General features: G+C 43.7%; 1 protein-coding gene and 1 long non-coding RNA gene across 9 annotated transcripts in view; one reads left to right on the top strand and one right to left on the bottom strand.

Annotated features, from left to right (window-relative positions):
• The window catches only part of LOC137452750 (uncharacterized), a 41,960-nt gene extending 25,582 nt beyond the window's left edge, over positions 1-16,378 (top strand). The window contains exon 3 of the long non-coding RNA XR_010990164.1: positions 15,535-16,378. This is a non-coding gene — a long non-coding RNA (uncharacterized lncRNA). The remainder of the gene's footprint in view (positions 1-15,534) is intronic.
• Positions 1-20,923, bottom strand: part of MGA (MAX dimerization protein MGA) — a 74,327-nt gene that overhangs the window by 23,076 nt on the left and 30,328 nt on the right. For 6 of the 8 annotated variants that reach the window (XM_068161414.1, XM_068161412.1, XM_068161411.1 and 3 more), the window contains exons 6-16: positions 18,685-18,813; positions 16,374-16,472; positions 14,950-15,599; positions 13,747-14,104; positions 10,519-10,742; positions 9,473-9,613; positions 8,773-8,845; positions 6,896-7,416; positions 5,208-5,505; positions 2,831-3,505; positions 1,867-2,166 (exon numbers count right to left, since the gene is read on the bottom strand). In XM_068161414.1, coding sequence (XP_068017515.1) covers positions 1,867-2,166; positions 2,831-3,505; positions 5,208-5,505; positions 6,896-7,416; positions 8,773-8,845; positions 9,473-9,613; positions 10,519-10,742; positions 13,747-14,104; positions 14,950-15,599; positions 16,374-16,472; positions 18,685-18,813 — 3,468 coding nt within the window. The remainder of the gene's footprint in view (positions 1-1,866; positions 2,167-2,830; positions 3,506-5,207; positions 5,506-6,895; positions 7,417-8,772; positions 8,846-9,472; positions 9,614-10,518; positions 10,743-13,746; positions 14,105-14,949; positions 15,600-16,373; positions 16,473-18,684; positions 18,814-20,923) is intronic. The other 2 variants (XM_068161410.1, XM_068161415.1) reach the window with 2 other exon arrangements.

The raw sequence follows: 20,923 nt of genomic DNA on the forward strand, positions 1-20,923 counted from the left end.
GTGGAGTCACCATCACTGGAGGTGTTTAGGAAGAGACTGGATGGGGTGCTTGGTACCGTGGTTTAGTTGATTAGATGGTGTTGGATGATAGGTTGGACTCGATGATCTCAAAGATCTCTTCCAACCTGGTTAATTCTATTCTATTCCATTCCTATTCCATTCTATTCCTACTCCATTCCATTCCATTCCATTCCATGACAAGTTCTGGTTGGAAAAGACCTTAAGAGCATCAAGTCCAACTGTTAACCTACCACTAAACCATACAGGGTGAAAGAGCTGGTACTACATAAAGGCATATGACCTGTTGAATTTTTGTATGGAACACCCCGACAAAACAAGTGGCTGCTCAAAAAAGTTAACAGATTTAACAACAAGTTCTAGTAATAAGCTTTTTAATCACAAAGGACCTTGCATTTCAAGGCCTCTGCATTTTATTTTCCCATTTACTGGAAAACAGGAAAATGGGGATTTATTTTTTTAATTAATTTAAAAACATTCCACCCCCCCAGCACCTCTCCATAAAAGACTTCCACAGATTAAACACAAACTATGACAACATTACACAATTATACTACAATCTTTTTCACCTTCTATGGCATTCCAGAGCTCTGTAAAGCACAGGAGGAAAACCACCACCACTGGCAACTGGTTTCTCTTGAACAGCAAAAGCCCAAAGCAAAAAATAATTCCTTGAACGTGTTGCCTGACTCTTTACTACACCTCTTGCTCCAGCTTCACCTAAGGCAGGCACAGGATTGTTTTCTCTCCTCCCTACAGTTTTGTTATCTGCTGTGCTTGCTCTCACTTCTCTCTCTCTTCTCAACACCACTCTGCCTCTGTAATGTCAAGATGCTTCTTTATAGAGGGAGAACAGCAAAAACATCCCCCTGGAAAGCAAACATGCCTTTAAAGGGTATTTTGTTTATAAACATTATTTACAAATGCACACAACAAAATACTCCAACAACCACCCTACCTACCTTGGGTCAGACACCTGCAATTTCTAACTCTTTCAACCTTGTCTTCAACTATGCACTAGAGAAATAGCTGAAAACTTATTTTTCTCCTCACAGTGACTTTGTACTGCAGGGTAACATTTTATCTTGGTTTCTGATAAAAGCACTAACGTATCTGCAAACCAAACCAAAACAGAGCACCACTTCCACTGAGACACAGGTAACACTTCATTCTTTTAACAGAATCTCCAAGAATAATTTTTTTGGGATCAACAGAATTTAAGTTATGAGAGTACAATGAACAAGGCTCTGTTGTCAGAGGTTCTTTACTTGCTGCACAGAACTCCCAGATTCTGGTGACTTTGCACTGTCTGCATTTTAGACACATGGAATTTAAGTCCATAGATTCATAGCATGGGTTGGGTTGCAAGGGACCCGAAAGACCATCTAGTGCCAACCCCACTGCTATGGGCAGGGACACCTTCCACTATACCAGGCTGCTCAAGGTCTCATCCAACCTGGCGTTGAAATGCCTCCAAGGGAGGGAGCATCCACAACCTCCCTGGGCAAGCCATCCCAACGTCTCACCACCCACACAGTAAAGAATTTCTTCCTAATACCCAGTCTCCTCAAGCTTAAATCCATTCCCTCTCATGCTATCTCAATAAGCCCTTGTAAAAAGTCCCTCCCCAGCTTTCCTGTAGACCCCTTTCAGGTACAGGACAGCTGCAATAATGTGCACTGCACTGAACAATTACACGATGTTCTTCAACCACTCAAGCATAACCAAATTAGGACACTGTTCAATTACTTCCATCAGGAGAAGGAACATCAGAGAGATGCTTTTAATGCATTGTTAATTTCTGGGTGACACACTGGTCAGTCAAGGAAGAATCATTGGACTTTGTACCTGGATTGCGAACCATCATTGGCTGCACGTTGGGCTGGGCACCTGCAGCTCGAAACTGCTGCAGAGGGACAAGCTGAATTATCTGCCCATTAGGATGCCTGAACAGGTTCACAGCACCAGGGCTCCTGAGGGGCTGAAGGATCATCCTCTGCCTCTGAGTCTGCTGCGTGTTGTTTAGCAGCCGCAAAGCGGGAGATGTCTGATGCACAGGAATCAGCAACAACCGAGGACCCAAACGTTTCTCCGTTCCAGGAGACAGCTTTGGAGGAGTCTTAATTGCAGCTTGTGGAGAAACATCTTCTGAAACATTATAAAAGGCATATAAAAATCAGCCTGAGACAACAGCCTATAAATCAAGTGTTATTCTTGATGAAAACAAGCACAAGTGTTTTGGAAATGACTGGATCTCTTTAAATTTAAAACCAATTTTTTTAACTGACAGAATGCAGGTGGAACCAACCAGGCCAAAATCAAAGTATCACAGTACATCAGAGGTGGGAAGGGACTTCCAGAGATCATCAGGTCCAATAGGCTTTTCCAGGTGGTTCCATCAACATTTCTCAGCCATGACTCAGAAGAATTCTGTGTCAATGATGAGAGACTAATTCCATATCTACTTCTTGGACTCTATGCCAGCTGTGACATTCTAGCAGTTATAATTGCGCTGTACATTTCTCTAATGGGACAAGGAAGAATGTGGGACTTCTAACTCATTTCATAGCAGACCAGACTCGTTTCATTTACTGACCAGACAGCTACAGTTTTTCCCTCTTCTATTGGCTCAGGCTGGAATAAAACAAGCAACTTAAAAGATTACATTTCTTATCCTATTTTGGAAAGGAAGGTAAGACAAGTGAACCTGTATTTAAATTGTGTTTGACAGCTGCAGCCTCTCCAGCTAGGAAGAAGCCAGAATAAAACCAGTAGGTGTTTGCAGCAATAACCCAAATCACCTAAGCTTTACCTTTTTTTGGAGTCAGTGAAGGACTTGAATTAACTCCAGGTAGTATAACTGGAACAGAGCTGGGAGAGGAAACCGGTGTGGTCACCACAGATGCTGCTGTTGCAGCTGTCACAGCTGTTGTTAATAAAACTGTAGAAGCTGATGTTGTGACAACAGGACAAGTAACAGTTGGTGTTGTTACTACAGTTTTAGGCAATAATGTGGTTGTTACTGGTGCAACAAGCCCTGTTGCTGATGCAGTGTTCGCTGTGGCAGCAGGAATGGTGGATGAAGTAACAGCATAGGTGTCGATTACAGGTGCTGCAGAAGCAGCTGTGACTGTAATTGCAGAAAAACAGGCAGGTTCATTAGTTGTTGCTTGGCTAGAAGTCACACTGGGACCTTCCACAATAACTGGAGAAGTGGCGATGGCTGCAGTGACCATAGGAGACACTATGCATTGAGTTGGAGATGGCTTTGAGGGAGCTGCCGGAGCTACAACCATTACTGGCGCAGGCTTGAGAGCCAACTTCCGTGGCTCTGACACAGGCAGGTATGTGCTCGTTACAGGCTTGATACTGAAATTCTGTGACTCTGACAAAGGGAGGCGTGTGCTCATTAGAGGAATCTGCCGTAGGGCTCCGGCTCTGTTCATAACAAACTGTGCAAACATACCACCAGGTGAGGGTCGGGCAGCTGCAAATAAAAACTCACAGGTTACCATTTTTACCAATTCCCCCTGGGCCTTTCACAAGGAGCTACACTCGCAATTTCAGCATGAACCCGAGCCTTCATTTCCTTTGTACCTTGTAACTGAAAGCTTTATCACAGTCCTGAACATGCCTAACGTATTACAAACACATCTGCTTTATTTCACTTCTACAGGTCTTTTGTTGTGTTGTGTTTCCCCACTTCTTCCTGGTGACACAAAAGAATCAGGTCTTGAGGGGCTGTTCTGTATCGTGAAACTTGGAGCAGATCATTCTAATTACAGTGCAAGAAAGCAAACACCTATGAGAATAATGGGCTCAAACTGCTTTCTAAACCACTAATTCTTGCTGTAATGGCTTGTATGGTCTACATTTCACTGGTTTTCATCCCCCTTTTACTGCATCTGTATCTTACACAGCCATGGAGGAAAGAGGCCAGAGGGAAATTGAGTTTGCCATGTCCCCTTCTTGTTGCAGCGACATTTGTGCAACAGAGGACTAGATGGGACAAATCTGAGCAAAGTCAAATTATCACTACTGGGAAAATCCTTCCCATCTTTCTTTGCTCTCAAAAGCATCAGAATACTGCACCTACATCACTGCAGATTCAGACAGATGAGTAGAACAGCAGCGAGGTTATGGAGCAATTTCAACTTAAATATTGTAGTTATTCATACATCTTTAACCCCAAAGATACCAGAACACTTATACAGGTAACAACCACTTCACCTTTCAATGAAATGCATCCATCTCTTTAATACTGCATAAACATACAAAACAAGTTGCTTTATTTTAAGAGAAAAAACCCCAACACACCCATTTATACAGCAATAAAAGTTTAGGCAGAAAGAAACAAAACAAGCAATCAGAAATTAAAAGTTTTGCCAGGACACAGGTAACATCCTTTTCTCTTGCAAAGTTTCTTCAGATCTTTAATTAATGTGTGGGTGGATGGGCACTAGGTATCTCTTGTTTTGTTGTTCTGAAGTCATGCAAAATGCAACAGTTAAAGGCAACTTTCTTTCTTGGCACGCTGGGGGAACCATTTCCGTACCAACTCAGGCACAAGGACCACGTGCTTCTTCCAATACTCTTATTTTCTTTACACAAAGTGCTAAGTCCAACCCTGTTTAGCTTGTGAAATCCAATGAGGTTACAGGCTAGTGTGGTTATCTGCTGCACACCTGTTGTCTCACTAATCCAGATTTGGACCATCTTGTCTTTCACTGCTGCTTCACGCATCGCTGGTGGTCACAAGAACTCCAGTTTTAAGTGCAACATCATCAGAAAGACTAACAGTGAAGAACCACAGGTTAGAGTGATCCTTTACTCAAAATATTTTAAAGTCATATCCATGCTTGATGAAAGGAATTAAAATCATAGTAAGGAAACTCTCAAGACAAAAATCCAAGCTTAACTTTCAGTGTGTGTCCATCCACTCTTCCTTGTCTCTTCAAAGTATGCTCTAGTAGCATTAGTAAAGTAACAGCCAGCATCTGAAATCTTATTCTGAAGTAAAAAAAAACCCAACTTTCTGCTTTAAAGAGGTTATTTATTGCAAAAGTGTCTTAGGCAAGGCAGCCCTAGGCAGCATGCTCTGCTGCACAGAAATCAACAGCAATGCTGTACACTCACTCTTCACTTCAGCTTCACGCAATGTAAAACACAGTAAGAAGTTTCCAACCTACCTATCTGTCTCTGTGCTGGGACATGGGTTTTCAGAGTCGTCACAGTGGGGGTTGAAGTAGTGCTGGTGGAAGATGTAGTATTGGGAGATGATGTTGTGGGCACCTGGACTGATGGTGTCCCAGAAGCAGCTGCTTTACCATTGGATGCTACCTTGGTGATCACAGTACTGAGGGTTGAGATATCAAGTACTGTGGGTCGCAGCCTGCCTGCGATATAAGCTGCTAGCCGATTGGCAGGATGCAATGCCCCCATCTGTCCCAAAAGCAGTTTGGCCTGAGGATACCTTTTATCATTAACCTGAAAAAAGTGGAAAAGGGAAACTTTGTGAAAAGAATGCTAATTCACCACCTCTGGAGAGGTGTTTCATTTCAGGGGACTCCTTTTCTAAAAACCACTGCAATTCAGCATGGGAATTCCCAATTTCCTTACTGCCCAGGAGAACTTTAAACAACTCTGCTATACCCTCATAAAACAGATTTTAGATGCTACTCAGACTCTGAGAAGCAGAGTCCAAACGAGCACGTGACAACACTGAAATCAGCTAGTGAAGCTAGCACCTATTTGTCCTGTCCCTTACTTATGCTACAGTCCTGTATAAAAATGGGTTGGCTAAAATCCTCAAACCTAACTAACACCTAGCATCACAATAGAAAGTGTGTCATATACATTGGGACAAAACTCTGAAGAGCTTGATCAGCTTTTTTCTCATCTGTACTGCTGTTTGAGACTGTAGTTAAGGAATAGCTGACTAACTTCAAATTCAGCCATAGTGGCAACTACCTGCACATGAGATTAAGAACAGAACATCTTTCTGAATGTCTGGCTTCATGCCTAGTGACCAATATTACATTTTGGTAATGTTGTGCTTTACTTTCAGGTAGTTTGATAATATCTTCTCAAAGCCAAATATATTTAACACACCTCTACTACATGGTAATTGGCTCTTCATACTGATCAAATTTATTTACAGTACAATATCTCCTCCTACATTTTTCTCTCCACTAGCTTCTCTTTTTGAGGATGCCATATCTACAAAGTGTCATGAAAATAAATTATATGCTGATTTTCCAATTCATATGCCTTCTCTGAAAGTGGTATTACTACAGACACAAATACCTTTGAAGAATATCTTCATCCTAGCCCCACAGTAGTTCCTACCACTGATTCATCTTGCCAAGCTGGCAGCAACAGAACTGCAGGGAAAGGACTGACTTTGAACTTAGCATTTTGCAAAGAGGATGCTGGCTATTAGTGAAGATTAACAGTAAGCTGTAGCAAAAGGGAATATAATATTTACAGCTTCCTTTCAAAGTTTTGTCCCAGTGTATATTTCCTCAGAAAAGATTCTTTTCATGGCCTCTCACAGCCAGTAATTTAGAAGTATCTGTGAAATGGATCTGCAGGGAGTTCTTCAAAGCACCAAAATGATGTTCAGAGAGGTTCTGTACTTGGGCCACCAAGCCCTAAATAGACAAACTGACAAGCTAAACCATCAGACTTCACACTCCAGAGATTTCTTGTTTCTGAGCCAATCTTGAAAGGGACAATCTTATGGAGAAGGCAGGAATGCCACAAGATACTAAGAATCCTATTCTGGACAGCCTAAAGACTGTTCTCTCCTTCAAGGAGTTCTGGGATACTGGCTGAAACTGAATCTAATCTGCACAGTAAAGGCAGAGGGACCCACCTGAATCAAGCCTGAGGGGCTCATATTAGCTTTGCGTTTGTAGACGACCAACTTTCCCGCAGGAGTAATCCCTGCATAAAAAGGCAAGCCTTTGCCCCCGTGCAACTTCTCCCGCAGTTTGTCCAGAGTGTTTGCCCGCAAGGACTTTAGACTTTCTGAGGTTTTGCATGATGGCTCTTGGCTACCAGGAGTCTCCAAGACAGGCACCTCAGGCTTCTTATCCTTGTCCTCGTAGGACGGCATTGAAATTTTCACTCTGGAGGAGTAGACGGGAGGGTGGTCCTCATCCTGCGCCTTGTGTTCCGAAGCCAATTCAATAATGAAGCTACCCACTTTGAGGCACTGTGGCACATTACTGTTGATATGCTGTGATAACATGGTCAAGATCTTATTGTGATCTTCTTCCAAGTTGCAGTCAGAGATAATCTTGATTAGTTTGGTTGGTCCACCTGGAGTGGTGTGATGAACATAGGAGGTGGAAGAAGAGTCCACCTCACTATGGGAAGACCACCAGCTTTTCTCTGAGAAAGAATTGAAATAGGTTTCTGCAATACTGTGGTATTTCAATCACCTGGATATTCAAACAGTTTCATTCTGCCCACACCTCCACCCTTGTCTCAGCTGCAGGGCAACAACAAATAGAAGAACTGTTCAAACCATCACTTCCCCTTGCAGAGGTTCACCGACAAGCAAAACCTCACTGCAAAACTCATGTCACTATTTGTCACAGTTCATTCCCTGCAGCCGTACCATCTCTGGTTGCATCCCATTGCATCACAAGCTAAACAAAGCTGGGTTGTTTCAGTATGTGGATGAAAGATCTCCAAGCAACACCAACATGCAGTAGAGAGCATCGCTGGTTATTCAAAAGATGGCACTTTTCTCTTGGAGTCAGAAAAGAACCAGTGTCCTATAATGGCAAACATGCTGCTAGCAGAACTGTCTTTTGCAGAAGATGTGTATCAGGAGCATGACCTTTTGTTGTCATTAAAGATCCAAAGTCACTTTTTTGCAAAACTGGAAGGATGTTGAGCCCTGTGTCCTGGCCATTTTAATTTCACCTACCAATTCACCAGCATTTTCTAGTTGTGTTAGTTTTTCCATTCCCATCCTTAAACGTAGAGTGCGCTGTTGTATACATTGAACAGTAAAAAAATATCCAGCTCAAAAAGGCAACTATATTTCATCAGTGGATGACACACACAATGCCTCTAGGATACCTCTCATTTTAAAGTTCAGAACGTGGTTTTGGCCACTTCAGGCCTAGCCTACTTCTTTAGGAACTTGAAAATCAACCCCAGTATACATAATGGAGCAAAACTTCAATTCAACCTTGCAACCTGTACTAAAAGAATTCATCATCAAGCAACTCTAAATGAAGGATAGGTGCTCCCTTGTCCAGGAACATGAGGATCCCATCCTCACTGTACCACTACTTGGACAGTTAGCAACTCTTCAGTAACTACGAAGAAAAAACCCCCAAAAGAGTCAAACCAGAATGAGTGATGTCCATTCCTTCACAAGTATCTAATTATCACTTGAAGCCATCCCTGCTGTGCAGTATTATCTTTTATAGCTAAACAAGCTACTGCAGTACCGGTCATTTTAACCTCTACACACTGGATATTTAGTCTGCTGTACCTCCCACGTGTGCACAACTGCTTCAGAAAAGAGGAATCTGTAAGCACATTGTCAGGTTTTATTGACATTTGCAGTAACCCCCCCACACAAATGGACTTTTGTTTCATCAGTAGCTGCAACTTTTGGGAAAACAAAAAACCCAACCAATGCCAACACAAACACACACACACACACACACCCCCTAGAAATGTGGAACTACCACAGGGGTCGAATTATACTCAAGACTCAGCCCTTACCTTTTGCTTTCTCAGGCTCTTTGTCTGCCTCACCGGTTGCTTTCTCTGGAGGCTGAAGCTCTGGTTCATGCTCCTGTGGGAGGGAAGCAACGCAAATTCATCCTGTATATCTAACACACTAAACTACACAGTATCACTAAGGTTGGAAGACACCTCAAAGTTCATCAAGTCCAACCTGTCACCACAGACCTCATGACTAGACCATGGCACCAAGTGCCATGTCCAATCCCCTCTTGAACACCTCCAGGGATGGTGACTCCACCACCTCCCTGGGCAGCCAATTCCAATGGCAAATGACTTTCTCAGAGAAGAACTTTCTCCTGGCCTCAAGCCTAAACTTCCCCTGGCACAGCTTGAGACTGTGTCCTCCTGTCACAGACTATACTAGTTCATCACACTGTCACCCCGAATCATAAAATTCAGGCTAACTTGGACAATGTTTAACAATGAACTTTTAAGCCTTACATGATAATACACTTGGCAGCCAAGAATTTCCACAGACAAGACACATGCTGTAACAGGTTACGTTTACCAGCACTGCCAGGTGATTTAGGCTCCAGGTTCCACAGCCTTATCGCCATCAGATGTAAATCAAGCAAGCCCTCGTGTCGCCTAGGAGTTCCTGGGTTAAAAATTAACTTCACCATGTAATATTTCAGCCTGTTCTACAATGCATCTTAGTTACAGTGTGAATTCTTACCTTTACACTAGAACTCTGTGCATCACTTTTGACTTTTTGTTGCCTTTTCTCTGTTCTCTTGTGTTCGTTTGGTCGGACCCGTGCACAAGTCATCATACTTTCAAAGTACAAGTAGACAGGATCCTTGTCCTCCTCCCGAATCTACAAAACCACAAAAAACAATCACAAAAAACCCCAAACACAAAAATAAAACCTCTTCATTTTAGATGCACACTTCATTCAGGAAAGGGTTTTGCTTTCTAACAATGCTTCAACACCAAATCCTCAATAGCGACCATCAAAAGAAAGGCCTAACCCAATCTGCCCGCTTTGTATTACATAGCTCATGCTACACTTTGCTTCTGGGCATGGGGGAAGGGGGAAAATAGACCACCACCAGCAGCCCCAAAACCCTACATCCATCCACATACTTATGTAGGTATCAATGTGAAAGCGAGTCCAAAGTGTCATGCATCGTTCAACATTATCTGGTACACATTAATAGCAACTCCAGTATGTTTGCCCTTCAGACATAACCAGATGCAACTCTGCTGCTGCTGTTCTTCCTCTATTGCTGTTATTGCTTTTCTAAGATACTAAGGTGAGGGGAGAGGCAAAGGCAGATTCTTTCAATATTGGCAGGGAAACCTCAAAAAGACCAAAAACAAGACTCCAGAACTATACTGAACACTGTATGTCTGCAGCTCGAGGTTTGGGGTTTTTTGCAAGTAATTCATTACCGAGGCTGCATTACACAGCTAATGACTTTCACAACCATTACAGGATCAGCAATCACTTTGCCAAAAATAGCATATATGATAGCATTTTTGACACAAGGCTGTTAGTGAATCACAATCACTTTTCACCATCTGTATATTGCTACAGAAAATTCTCAACACAAGACAAGAGTTGAAGATGTATATACAGTCAGTGCATCCCAGCTTATCAACATACTTAGGAGCAGTCAGCCTCAGGCCTTCATCTCAAATGGCCCAGCACAGGAGCTTTTGGCACTGTTTGAATTGTCAATACAAAGAAAAGCAAACGTGTCTCTTTTCCTCTCTTACCACTGGATTGGGTTTTGGAGTATACACTCTGCCAGGTTTCACTCCGCTGGAAGATCTGTTCCTAGTAGGAGGCAGGACTTCAGGGTTGGATGGTACCACAGATTTAACTGGCTCAATAACAGATGGTGTTGGGATGTAAATTGGCTCCGGGTCTATTTCGCCTTTTACTTTGACCCACAATGGACAATTCCTAACAGGCTGTTCGGGCTCTGAGTCACAGATAGCTGAAAAAAAGAGAGAAGGAACACAAAACACACTTGTATTTGAAACCCCATCTAACTCACAGCAGTAACAGACATTTGTTGCTTGAGCCTGAGGTCTACTCATGTAAACCATCACTGATTTGAACTGCCATAAAACACTACTGGTTGTCTTTACTGTCTCCAGTTCTAACCAAATGTAACTGAGATTTGTCCACAAGAAAGAGGAAATTAAAATCAAATTTCCTCTACAGTAATCCTTGTTTCTCACTTGTACTGTAATAGCAGATACAGAAAAACACTGATGAATTAGTGATCTCCATTGATGTTGAATACTTAAAATCCACAAAATTCCCCCAAAACATCAGCCTTCATATCTCAGCTCTAATGGAAGACTTAGTTTATTCCAGTGGAATATGTTCACTTCTAGCTGGCTGCTGAAAATACTGCCAGGCAAGAAACTGAAAGTGTCATTCATGGTTTATTTCTGGCAATTTAGTTTTCTGAGTATACCCTAGACCTGATCTGAAACTACCCTAAATCACTCTATTTCCACTGAGATCGATGAATCATGCAGCTGTACACAGCAACCAAACATACAGCTGTAGATACTGGGTAAGATGCAAAGAGAAGACAGCATTTTAACAGAGAAGATCACCAACACTGACAGCAGTAATTATGTCACATCCTTCATCTTGGCTGCCTGAAGAGCTGAGCAAGAATTTGAATTATCAAAAAAAACTCATATTCACAGATTGCATCAGGTTGGAATGGACCTTCAAAGGCCAACTTCTCCAACTGCCTGCAGTGAGCAGGGACACTTCCAACTACACCAGGCTGCCTAGGACCACATGAAGTCTGATCTTGAATGTCTGCAGACAGGGCCACAAGCACATTCCTGGGCACCTTGTTTCAGTATTTCACCACTTTCATTCCGTATGTACAACCCCAATCTACCCTGCTCCAGCTTCAAAGCATTGCCCCTCATCCTATTGCTACAAGTCCTACTGAACACTCTTTCCACAGCCTTCCTGTAGGACCCCTTCACATACTGAAATGTAGCTGTAAGGTCTCCTGAGCGCCTTCCCTTCTCCAGGCTGAACAGGCCGTTCTCTCAGTCTGTCTTCACAGGACAAGTGCTCCACCCCTTCTGATCATTTTTGTGGCTATCCTCTGGACCCACTGCAGATCCACATCTGGCTTGTGTTGGGGGTCTCATAACTAGGAGCAGAGTAGCAGAATCACCTCTCATGACCTGCTGGCCATGCATCTTTGGATGCAGCCCAGGATGCAATTCACCTTCTGGGCTGCAAGTGCACATTTTTGGCTCATGTCCAGCTTCTCACCTGCCAACACCCCCCGGGTCCTTTTCTGCAGGGCTGCTCTCAATTTCATCAATCCCCCAGCCTGTATTGGTATCAAGGATTGGATCAACCTAGGTGCAGGACTGGTTCTCCTCAGGCTACCTCTCCAGCCTGTTCAGGTCCCTCTGGATGGCATCCCGTCCTTCAGTCTTATCGGCTGCACCACTCAGCTTGGTATTGTCTGCAAACTTGCCGAGCGTGCACTCAATCTCTCTGTCAAATATCACTGATGAAAATACTGAACAGCACTGTTGCCAATAATGACCCTTGAGGGACATCACTTGTCACCTGTCTCCATGTGAACATCGAGCCATTGACCAATACCCTCTGTATGTGGTCATCCAACCAATTCCTTACCCACTCAACAGTCCACCCATCAAATCCATCTCTCCAGTTCAGAGAGAAGGATGTTGAGGGGGACTGTGTCAAAGGCTTTACAGAAGTCCAGACAGATGACAACTGTTGGTCTTTCTTTGTCTGCTGATGTAGAAAGCCACTAGGCTGGTCAGGCAGGACTTGCCTTGGGTGAAGCCATGCTGGCTGTCTCAGATCACCTCCCTGTCCTCCATTTATTCCAGTACAGCTTCCAGGAGGATCTTTTCCCAGGCACATAGGTGAGGCTGACAGGTCAATAATTTTCAGGGTCCTCTTCTGTACCCTTTTTAAAATGGCCACAATGTTTCCCTTCTTCCAGTCACCAGGGAATTTACCTGACTGCCAGCACTTTTCAAATATTACTGGGAGTGGCTTTGCATCAGTCAATTCATTCAGGAATCTGGGATGCATCTCATCAGGTCCCATAGACTTATGTATGTTCAGGTTCCTCACGTGGTCCTGAACTTGATCTTCTCTTACAGTGGGAAGGATTTTACCCTCCTGATCCACACCTATTGGTCCACTGACTCAGGAGGGGGACAGAGCAAAATTGCCAGTGAAGACTGAGCCAAAAATGTTATTTGAGTACCTCAACCTTCTCCTTGTCCGTTGACATCAGCTCTCCATTCTCAGTCCTCAGAGGGGGCACACTTTAACCTTCCTTTGCTTGTTCATGTACCTCTAAAAGCCCTTCTTGTTATTCTTGGCATCCATTATCAGGTTAGCTGCAGCCACACCTTGGCTTCCTGATCTTATCCCTACACAACTGGGGCAGTGTTCCTGTATCCTATATTCCTCTCAGGTTACCTGTCCCTGCTTCCACTGACTGCTCAGTTCCTTCTTGCTCTCTGTTTTGACCAGCAGATCTCTAATTCAGCCATACTAGTATCTTCCCTTCCTTGCTTGATTTCTTACACATGGGGATCAAGGACAATGTCCTTAAAATCTGCCAGCTCTGCTCTGCCCCCCTGTCCCTGAGGTCCTACAGACTAACTTCTTAAGGAACTGGAAGCTGGCTATTGTGATGAAATAGGTGTGGTTCATGAACAACTCAGTAGTACCCAAAACACTCAACAGGTAGGAGTTACAAATAAGAGAAAAGATGTTACTTGCTGTTCATCAGCTATATGGAAGCAGATGATGCAAACCACTCGATGAATCTACGAATCTCTTGGAATTCATTCACAGTTTCTGGATTTAGAAATGGCATCACTACTATGCCCCAATAAAAATGCCCATCAAGATGGATGCACAGCTGTACACAATCCCTTTTTCCCAGCAATACTCACTGTACTCCACTCTTTTTCTCTTCTTCTTATCTTTCTGCTTCAGCTCATCTTCCTCCCCATCTCCCTCTTCTTCCTTAGTTTCATCCCCTTGCTGTTCTTCCTGTGTTCCGTAGACCACAAGACTTCCACGCACAGCCTTCTTCATCATTTTCTTGTGTTTTGATCCTCCCTTCACCAGCAACACTTTTCTCTTAAAGCAAGTACAACCAAACATGCAGTCTGGCCTGCGGCAGTGGGTGGGCTGACGTTTCTCCAGTGCTAGACTGGCACAGATGCATCCCAGCCGGCAGAAATCCCGGTTGCAAGGAGGTGCTCGCCGCTTGATGATTTTGTGAATAGGTTTGGTTTTGAGAGAAGCCTAAGAAAAATTGTAAAGTTTACACCTCAGCTTTTAGTATGATTAGATCAAGCATGTGCAAAATTGCTATGCTAACCTTGAATAACCCCTCCAACTGTGTGGCTGTGATTGGCCATTGGAATGTGCTGCCCAGGGAGGTGGTGCAATCACCATCACTGAAGTGTTTAAGAAGAGACTGGATGGGGTACTCGGTGCCATGGTTTAGTTGATTAAATGGTGTTGGGTGATAGGTTGGACTTGATGATCTCAAAGGTCTTTTCCAACCTGGTAAATTCAATTCAATTCTATTCTATTCCATTCCATTGAAATTTTTTATGGTAAGAACTTGAGACCACATAAATTAACACTTCATATCAACATGCTATTCTCACCATGCGTTTTTTACATCCTACCAAGGCAGCACTTCTCAACTTCCACTCAAAGACTACACCACAAAGGAACATCATGCTTTTTCATGCACCTTAGCAGCTTCAAGCTTCATTTATAGATGCATTTCATATATCACAGAATCACAAGAACCATTCAGGCTGGAAAAGACCTTCAGGATCCCCCAGCCCAACTGATAACCCTACTCCTACAAGGTTCATTCCTAAACCATATCCCCAGGCACCACATCCAAACAACCTTTAAACACAACCAGGGTTAGTGACTCAACCACCTCCCTGGGTAGCCCACAGACCACTCTTTCTGTGAAATTTTTTTCCTAATGTTCAGAATAAACCTACCCAGCTGCCACATATATATATATGTGTGTATGTGTTTTCTACATCTGCACATAACATCTGCAAGCGGACAGATTTGGAAGAGCAACCGCACAGAAAGGTAGGAAACTACGACAGATGTACCTGAGCTGTAAGCAGGGTTGCCAGAGAGATGTCTGCTCGCTCTTCTGTAATATAGGTCCGTGGTTTGCCATCCCAGAGGGCACAGTCTTCCAAGTCCATTAACTTCACTTGAGATTTAGACAGACCTGGTGGGCGAGCTCCCTGCTGCTGTTGCGGAGCATGGCGCAAACTAATCTGTTTTGGAAGCATGTTTTCGTCCAGACCTGGCACCATAAAATTATCTCCCTGGTTACTCAAACTGCTGTTTGGGACAGACCTAGTAGCCTTGTCCCCTGATGCTGTAGCGTTCTGTTTCTGTCTTACAGAGTAAGGTGATGGCAGTATAGGCTTGTAAGATGATTTTACTCTGCTGTGTGCAGATGTCTGTCTGGTTTGAGCCTTTGTCTTCCTAGAGGTAGATGATAGAGGAATAGGCTTGAACGTGTAAGATGTTGATGGAATTATGGTGGACTGCTTCTTTAAAACACTATCAAGTGTTCGCACATAGCTAGTGCTCTTAGTGGGAAGCTGATATACCACAGGAGAGGTGGGAGTGCTAGAAGAGAATCCCATACTTGTTTCCATCAATTTCCCTTCATTTTCCAGGTACTCATCCAGCTTGTCGCTACAGAATGCTGAGCGATTCTTCAAGGAACCTTCTGAACTGCCACCTAAATCAATGAAGAGCACATCACCTATTTCCTGGGAAATCACACTGTCAAATCTCATAATAATGAAACAACACAGAGATCAGGAGCTCTCAAAAAGAAATACAATTCTTTTAGGAGAGCAGAACACGGGCAGACCAAATACAATCCACTCTGAAGCACAACCAGCTGTCAGAACAACTGGTTTTGTAGAGATTTTATAGGTGCATTTGTTCACAAAACCAGTAACCCTTCATCAGGCAGTGTTTCTACCAACTTACTTTGTTTGTCCTAAACATCTAGCATTCCTGCTACAACCAAACACAGCAGTAATGCCCCAACACAACACTGTATGAAAATGCAGAAGGCACAAGCTGAATACTTAACCTCGACTTAAAGTGAAAAATGGCAGATTGACCAATATCCATTTCTTCCAGAAAGAGGGCAAAGGAATTACCTATGAACCATCTATTCTAACTAGAGCTAAAAAATACATCAATATAAATGAAAATTACTCCTGTTCATCAGGGTTCCTAGGGCAACACAGCTCTGGGATTAGCTTATTTCCAAGTAAACTCAAAAGTGGTGAACAAATAACAAAGCTGTGACAGCTTTGATCTCCACTCTGGCCTCGGAAACATTACCAAAAAATTCCTTTACTCATGGCAAGATTTGATATAGAAAAGCAATCTCTCATCAAGATACAGACAGTTACCAAATTGCAAGATCTATGCAAGATCAAGAGAAAGGCCACATGTTGGGAATAGGTATAATGATCTCTTTTTTCCCCTTTTTTACCTTCATTTCGAGAAGCGCCGTGAAGCTTCCCTCGCCAGCCTTTGATTTTTGTGAAATCATTTGTCTTTCCTGTCCTGGAGACAAAAGGAAATCCAGCATCTGGAAAAGAAGAAAGCCAGCCTCAGTTTATAAGCCAAGCTTGACTGCATCAATATCCTAGCAAACTGTGCTTTCTCCTTCACAGGAGTAGATGAGCAGTAGCAAATCAAAAGGCCAAATAAAGAAACTTGGTGTTTATTGCTTCTGTTGGTTTGCTTCTATGTTTTGGTTTTTGCAGCTGGGTTTTGCTTTTGCTTTTTTTCATTAAACACTCAACAAGCTAAACTTATTGTAGAAGTTGTATGGCTATGCATCTGCTATCCCATACAAAATATGTCCCCTATATTTTCAGTTTTAGTCTCCTCCTTAGCAATGGATCAAGTACTTGATTCCAAAACTCAAAGGCATGAATCAGCTAGTCAGTAGTTTAAAAAGGAACAGGCAGGCTTTGAGATGATACAACCTTTCTCAGCAAAGAAAGCAATTTGAGTCTCTGCCTTCAAATGAACCAGTAAGTTCTGTAAGATGTGTAGAAACTTCATTTAACATTTGCTGTCAAATTTATCTGAGTACCAGTTAGGGGTAGAGACACAGAAGAATCACAAAAGGCAGACAGCAACATCTCTGTCAAGTTACCCACCAGCTCTCTGCATTGTAAGTTGGAATGTAAAAACACTAACCAGGATCTGTGTGACCATTTTACACATCACTAGGCTAGAAATAATTGCATTTGACACTGAGCTGAAGTCTTCTGAACTCAATCTGCCTCTTTTTCAGTGAAAATTAAGCCAAGATACAATAGCTGCCTCTTTACCAGCTTCCAAAGCAGCAGATTAAGAAAGACAGTGAGTGTAATATTCTTATTAAGAACATTAATAATATTCTTGTTAATAATTAATATTGTGCTTATTAATAATATTAAAGTAGGAGAAAGAAGAGAAATATAATCACCCTGTACTTTTTCCAACTAGCTCAATATTAAAAATGCTATCAGCAGTATTGGAATCACCGAGTACCGCAAGAAATGCTGATGACACCAAGCTGTGAGGTGCAGCAGACAGGCTGGAGGGAAGGGAGGCCATCCAGAGGGACCTGGACAGGCTGGAGAGGTGGGCACAAGCCAACCTCATGAAGTTCAATAAGAGCAAGTGCAGGGTCGTGCATCTGGGTCGAGGCAATCCCAGGCACAAATCCAGGTTGGGCAGTGACTGGCTGGAAAGCAGCCCTGAGGAGCGAGACTTGGGGGTGCTGGTGGAGGAGAAGCTCAACATGAGCTCTCAGTGTGCACTTGCAGCCCAGAAAGCCAATCAGATCCTGGGCTGCATCAGGAGAAGTGTGGCCAGCAGGTCAAGGGAGGTGATCCTCCCCCTCTACTCAGCTCTGGCGAGACCCCACCCGGAGTACTGTGTCCAGTTCTGGAGCCCCTATTACAAGAGGGATGTGGAGGTGCTGGAACGTGTCCAGTAATAGGACTAGGGGGAATGGAATGAAGCTGGAAGTGGGGAGATTCAGGCTGGAGGTGAGGAGGAGGTTCTTCAGCATGAGAGTGGTGAGGCACTGGAATGGGTTGTCCAGGGAGGTGGTTGAGGCCCTGTCCCTGGAGGTGTTTAAGCCCAGGCTGGATGAGGCTCTGGCCAGCCTGATCTAGTGTGGGGTGTCCCTGCCCATGGCAGGGGGGTTGGAACTAGATGATCCTTGTGGTCCCTTCCAACCCTGACTGGTACTATGATACTATGAAATGCATTGCTTGGATACCAAATGAGTTCTAAAATCACAACTGGTCAGCACTTTTATAATAATTATCATGAAGTTATAGGTTAGCCTCCAAGTGGAGCCTCAGGCTTCTTCTGGAAAGTTCTGATACTCAGTTCTGTGGAAGACAACTTTGTTTTGCATGTGAGCTCCATCAGAGAAATGTCAATTGCTTAGGGTTTTCTGAGCAACTTGAGACTAGCTAATCTGTGTATTAACACTGACAAAATTCAGTTCAAACAGGCAAATATGGGTGTTAAAAATAAACCAGACAGAGAATACTATTGGCCCACAACCATCACAAAAAGGGAAGGCTGAAGACAATGTGGCCAGAATTCTTCAAGACTCCCTGGCCACTAACCACAGAGTGATTTAAGGCAGTTGTCATATTTTGCCATTTTAGTAACATTTTCATCTCTTTAAGACACCAAGTTCAACTAAATGGCCATTCTCTCCTTCTGATCATTAAAATTAGAAGGCAATACTTGACATTTCTTCCGTGTGTTCACGTGCTACCCACCTGGAGAATTAGGATTGGCTCCCGGATAGCTCCACAAAGAGTAATTCGAGTAGGAAAGAGGAAGCTGCACACCCAAGTATTTCAGGTCAATGCTCATTGTTGGGTCGACAGAATTCAACTTCAGTCCCACTACAAGATGCAAGGATCAGTGAATGTGTCAATGCAGCAAGATGTTGGGCAAAAGAAAGTCAAAGTATTTGCTAAACAATAAACCTTTAAGCTGTATACAGGCCTTGCTAGCATTCACCCACCATTTGAAATGACCTGGAGAAGAGAATTTGTGACTGTACCTGTTACTTACATGCTGCATTTGCAGCAGCTACAAAGAGCATTTCAGGGAATAGGAAATGTAATAAATAAGTAAATAAATTTTCATAGTTTTCCTGACTACTACCAAAGTTTCCACAGAAACATATTAACTGAAGTGCCAGCACTGGAATAATTCCCAGAATTCATTTGTTAGATGAAGTAGGTTGTTTTATTCCCAGGTTCAGCACTTTGTAATATAACTCTGGGATGGGGGCTTTTAAGCAAAAAAAAAGGTTATAAAGAAACTAAACAATCCACACTGTTGATGCCATCAGAACTGCTTAACTGCTGGTATCACCTTCCTTCATCAACTTGCCCAAAACACTCAAAAACTCCCCAAAAGACTTGACATGGTCACAAAGGCAGAATGAACACAGCTACAGAAATGCTGAGAAAAAAGATGCTAGCAAATCTGACTTGAAAGCTTATTCAGAAAGTATTTACACAGAGTTCAAGAAATAGCTTGCCAATCAAATTCAGCTCCCAGTCTGGAGTTGAGAACAGCTATTTTGGTTACTTGCTACAGAAACCTACAAGTGTTGCTACAGCTGCCAACAGGTCTGAAATTTATATACTAAATATGTGAGTTTTGAATTTGAAAATAGAATAAAATAAACAAGGTTGGAAGAGACCTTTGAGATCATTGAGTCCAACCTATCACCCAACACCATCTAATCAACTAAACCATGGCACCAAGTGCCTCATCCAGTCTCTTCCTAAACACCTCCAGTGATGGTGACTCCACCACCTCCCTGGCAGCACATTCCAGTGGCCAATCACTCTTTCTGTGAAGAACTTTCTCCTCACCTCGAGCCTAAACTTCCCCTGGCACAGTTTGAGACTGTGTCCTCTTGTTCTGGTGCTGGTTGCCTGGGAGAAGAGACCAACCCCCTCTTGGCTACAACCTCCCTTCAGGTAGTTGTAGAGAGCAATAAGGTCTCCCCTGAGCCTCCTCTTCTCCAGGCTAAGCAACCCCAGCTCCCTCAGCCTCTCCTCACAGGGCTGTACTCCAAACCCCTCCCCAGCTTTGTTGCCCTTCTCTGGACACGCTCCAGCAACTCAACATCTTTCCTAAACTGAGGGGCCCAGAACTGGACACAGGACTCAAGCTGTGGCCTAACCTGTGCTGAATACAGGGGCACAATGACCTCCCTGCTCCTGCTGGCCACACTGTTCCTGATGCAGGCCAGGATGCCATTGGCCTTCTTGGCCACCTGGGCACACTGCCAGCTCATGTTCAGCTTACAGTCAACCAGTACCCCCAGGTCCTTCTCCAACTGGCTGCTCTCCAGCCACTCTGACCCCAGCCTGTAGCACTGCATGGGGTTGTTGTGGCCAATGTGTAGATCCTGGTGCTCAGATGTGTTAAATCTCATGCCATCATGTTGGACTCTGCCCATCTGTCCAGCCTGTCAAGGTCTCTCTGGAGAGCTCTCCTACTCTCTAACAGATCAACACCTGCCCCCAGCTTGGTGTCATCTGCAAACTTACTGATGATGGACTCAATATCCTCATCCAGATCATCAATAAAGATATTAAAGGGCATAGGGCCCAGCACTGATCCCTGGGGGACACCACTAATGCCTGGCTGCCAGCTGGATGTGGCACCTTTCACCACCTCTCTCTTGGCTCAGCCCTCCAGCCAGCATTCTATAGGCAGCTTAGGGCTGTCTCAAGATCTCCGGACCTTGTTCTCATGGGTGACTTCAACCTGCCTGACATCTGCTGGGAACTCAACACGGCAGAGAGGAGACAGTCTAGAAGGTTTTTAGAATGCATGGAGGACAGCTTCTTATCCCAGGTGCTGCGAGAGCCTACCAGGGGCAAGGCTATGCTTGACCTCCTCTTCACCAACAGGGAAGGACTGGTGGGTGATGTGGTGGTTGGAGGGTGTTTGGGGTCCAGTGACCACGAGATAATTGAATTCTCG

The sequence above is a fragment of the Melanerpes formicivorus genome, unplaced genomic scaffold (assembly GCF_026170545.1).
Source record: "Melanerpes formicivorus ecotype bairdi unplaced genomic scaffold, bMelFor1.0.p_v2 SCAF_58, whole genome shotgun sequence".
NCBI classification, from domain to species: Eukaryota; Metazoa; Chordata; class Aves; order Piciformes; family Picidae; genus Melanerpes; species Melanerpes formicivorus.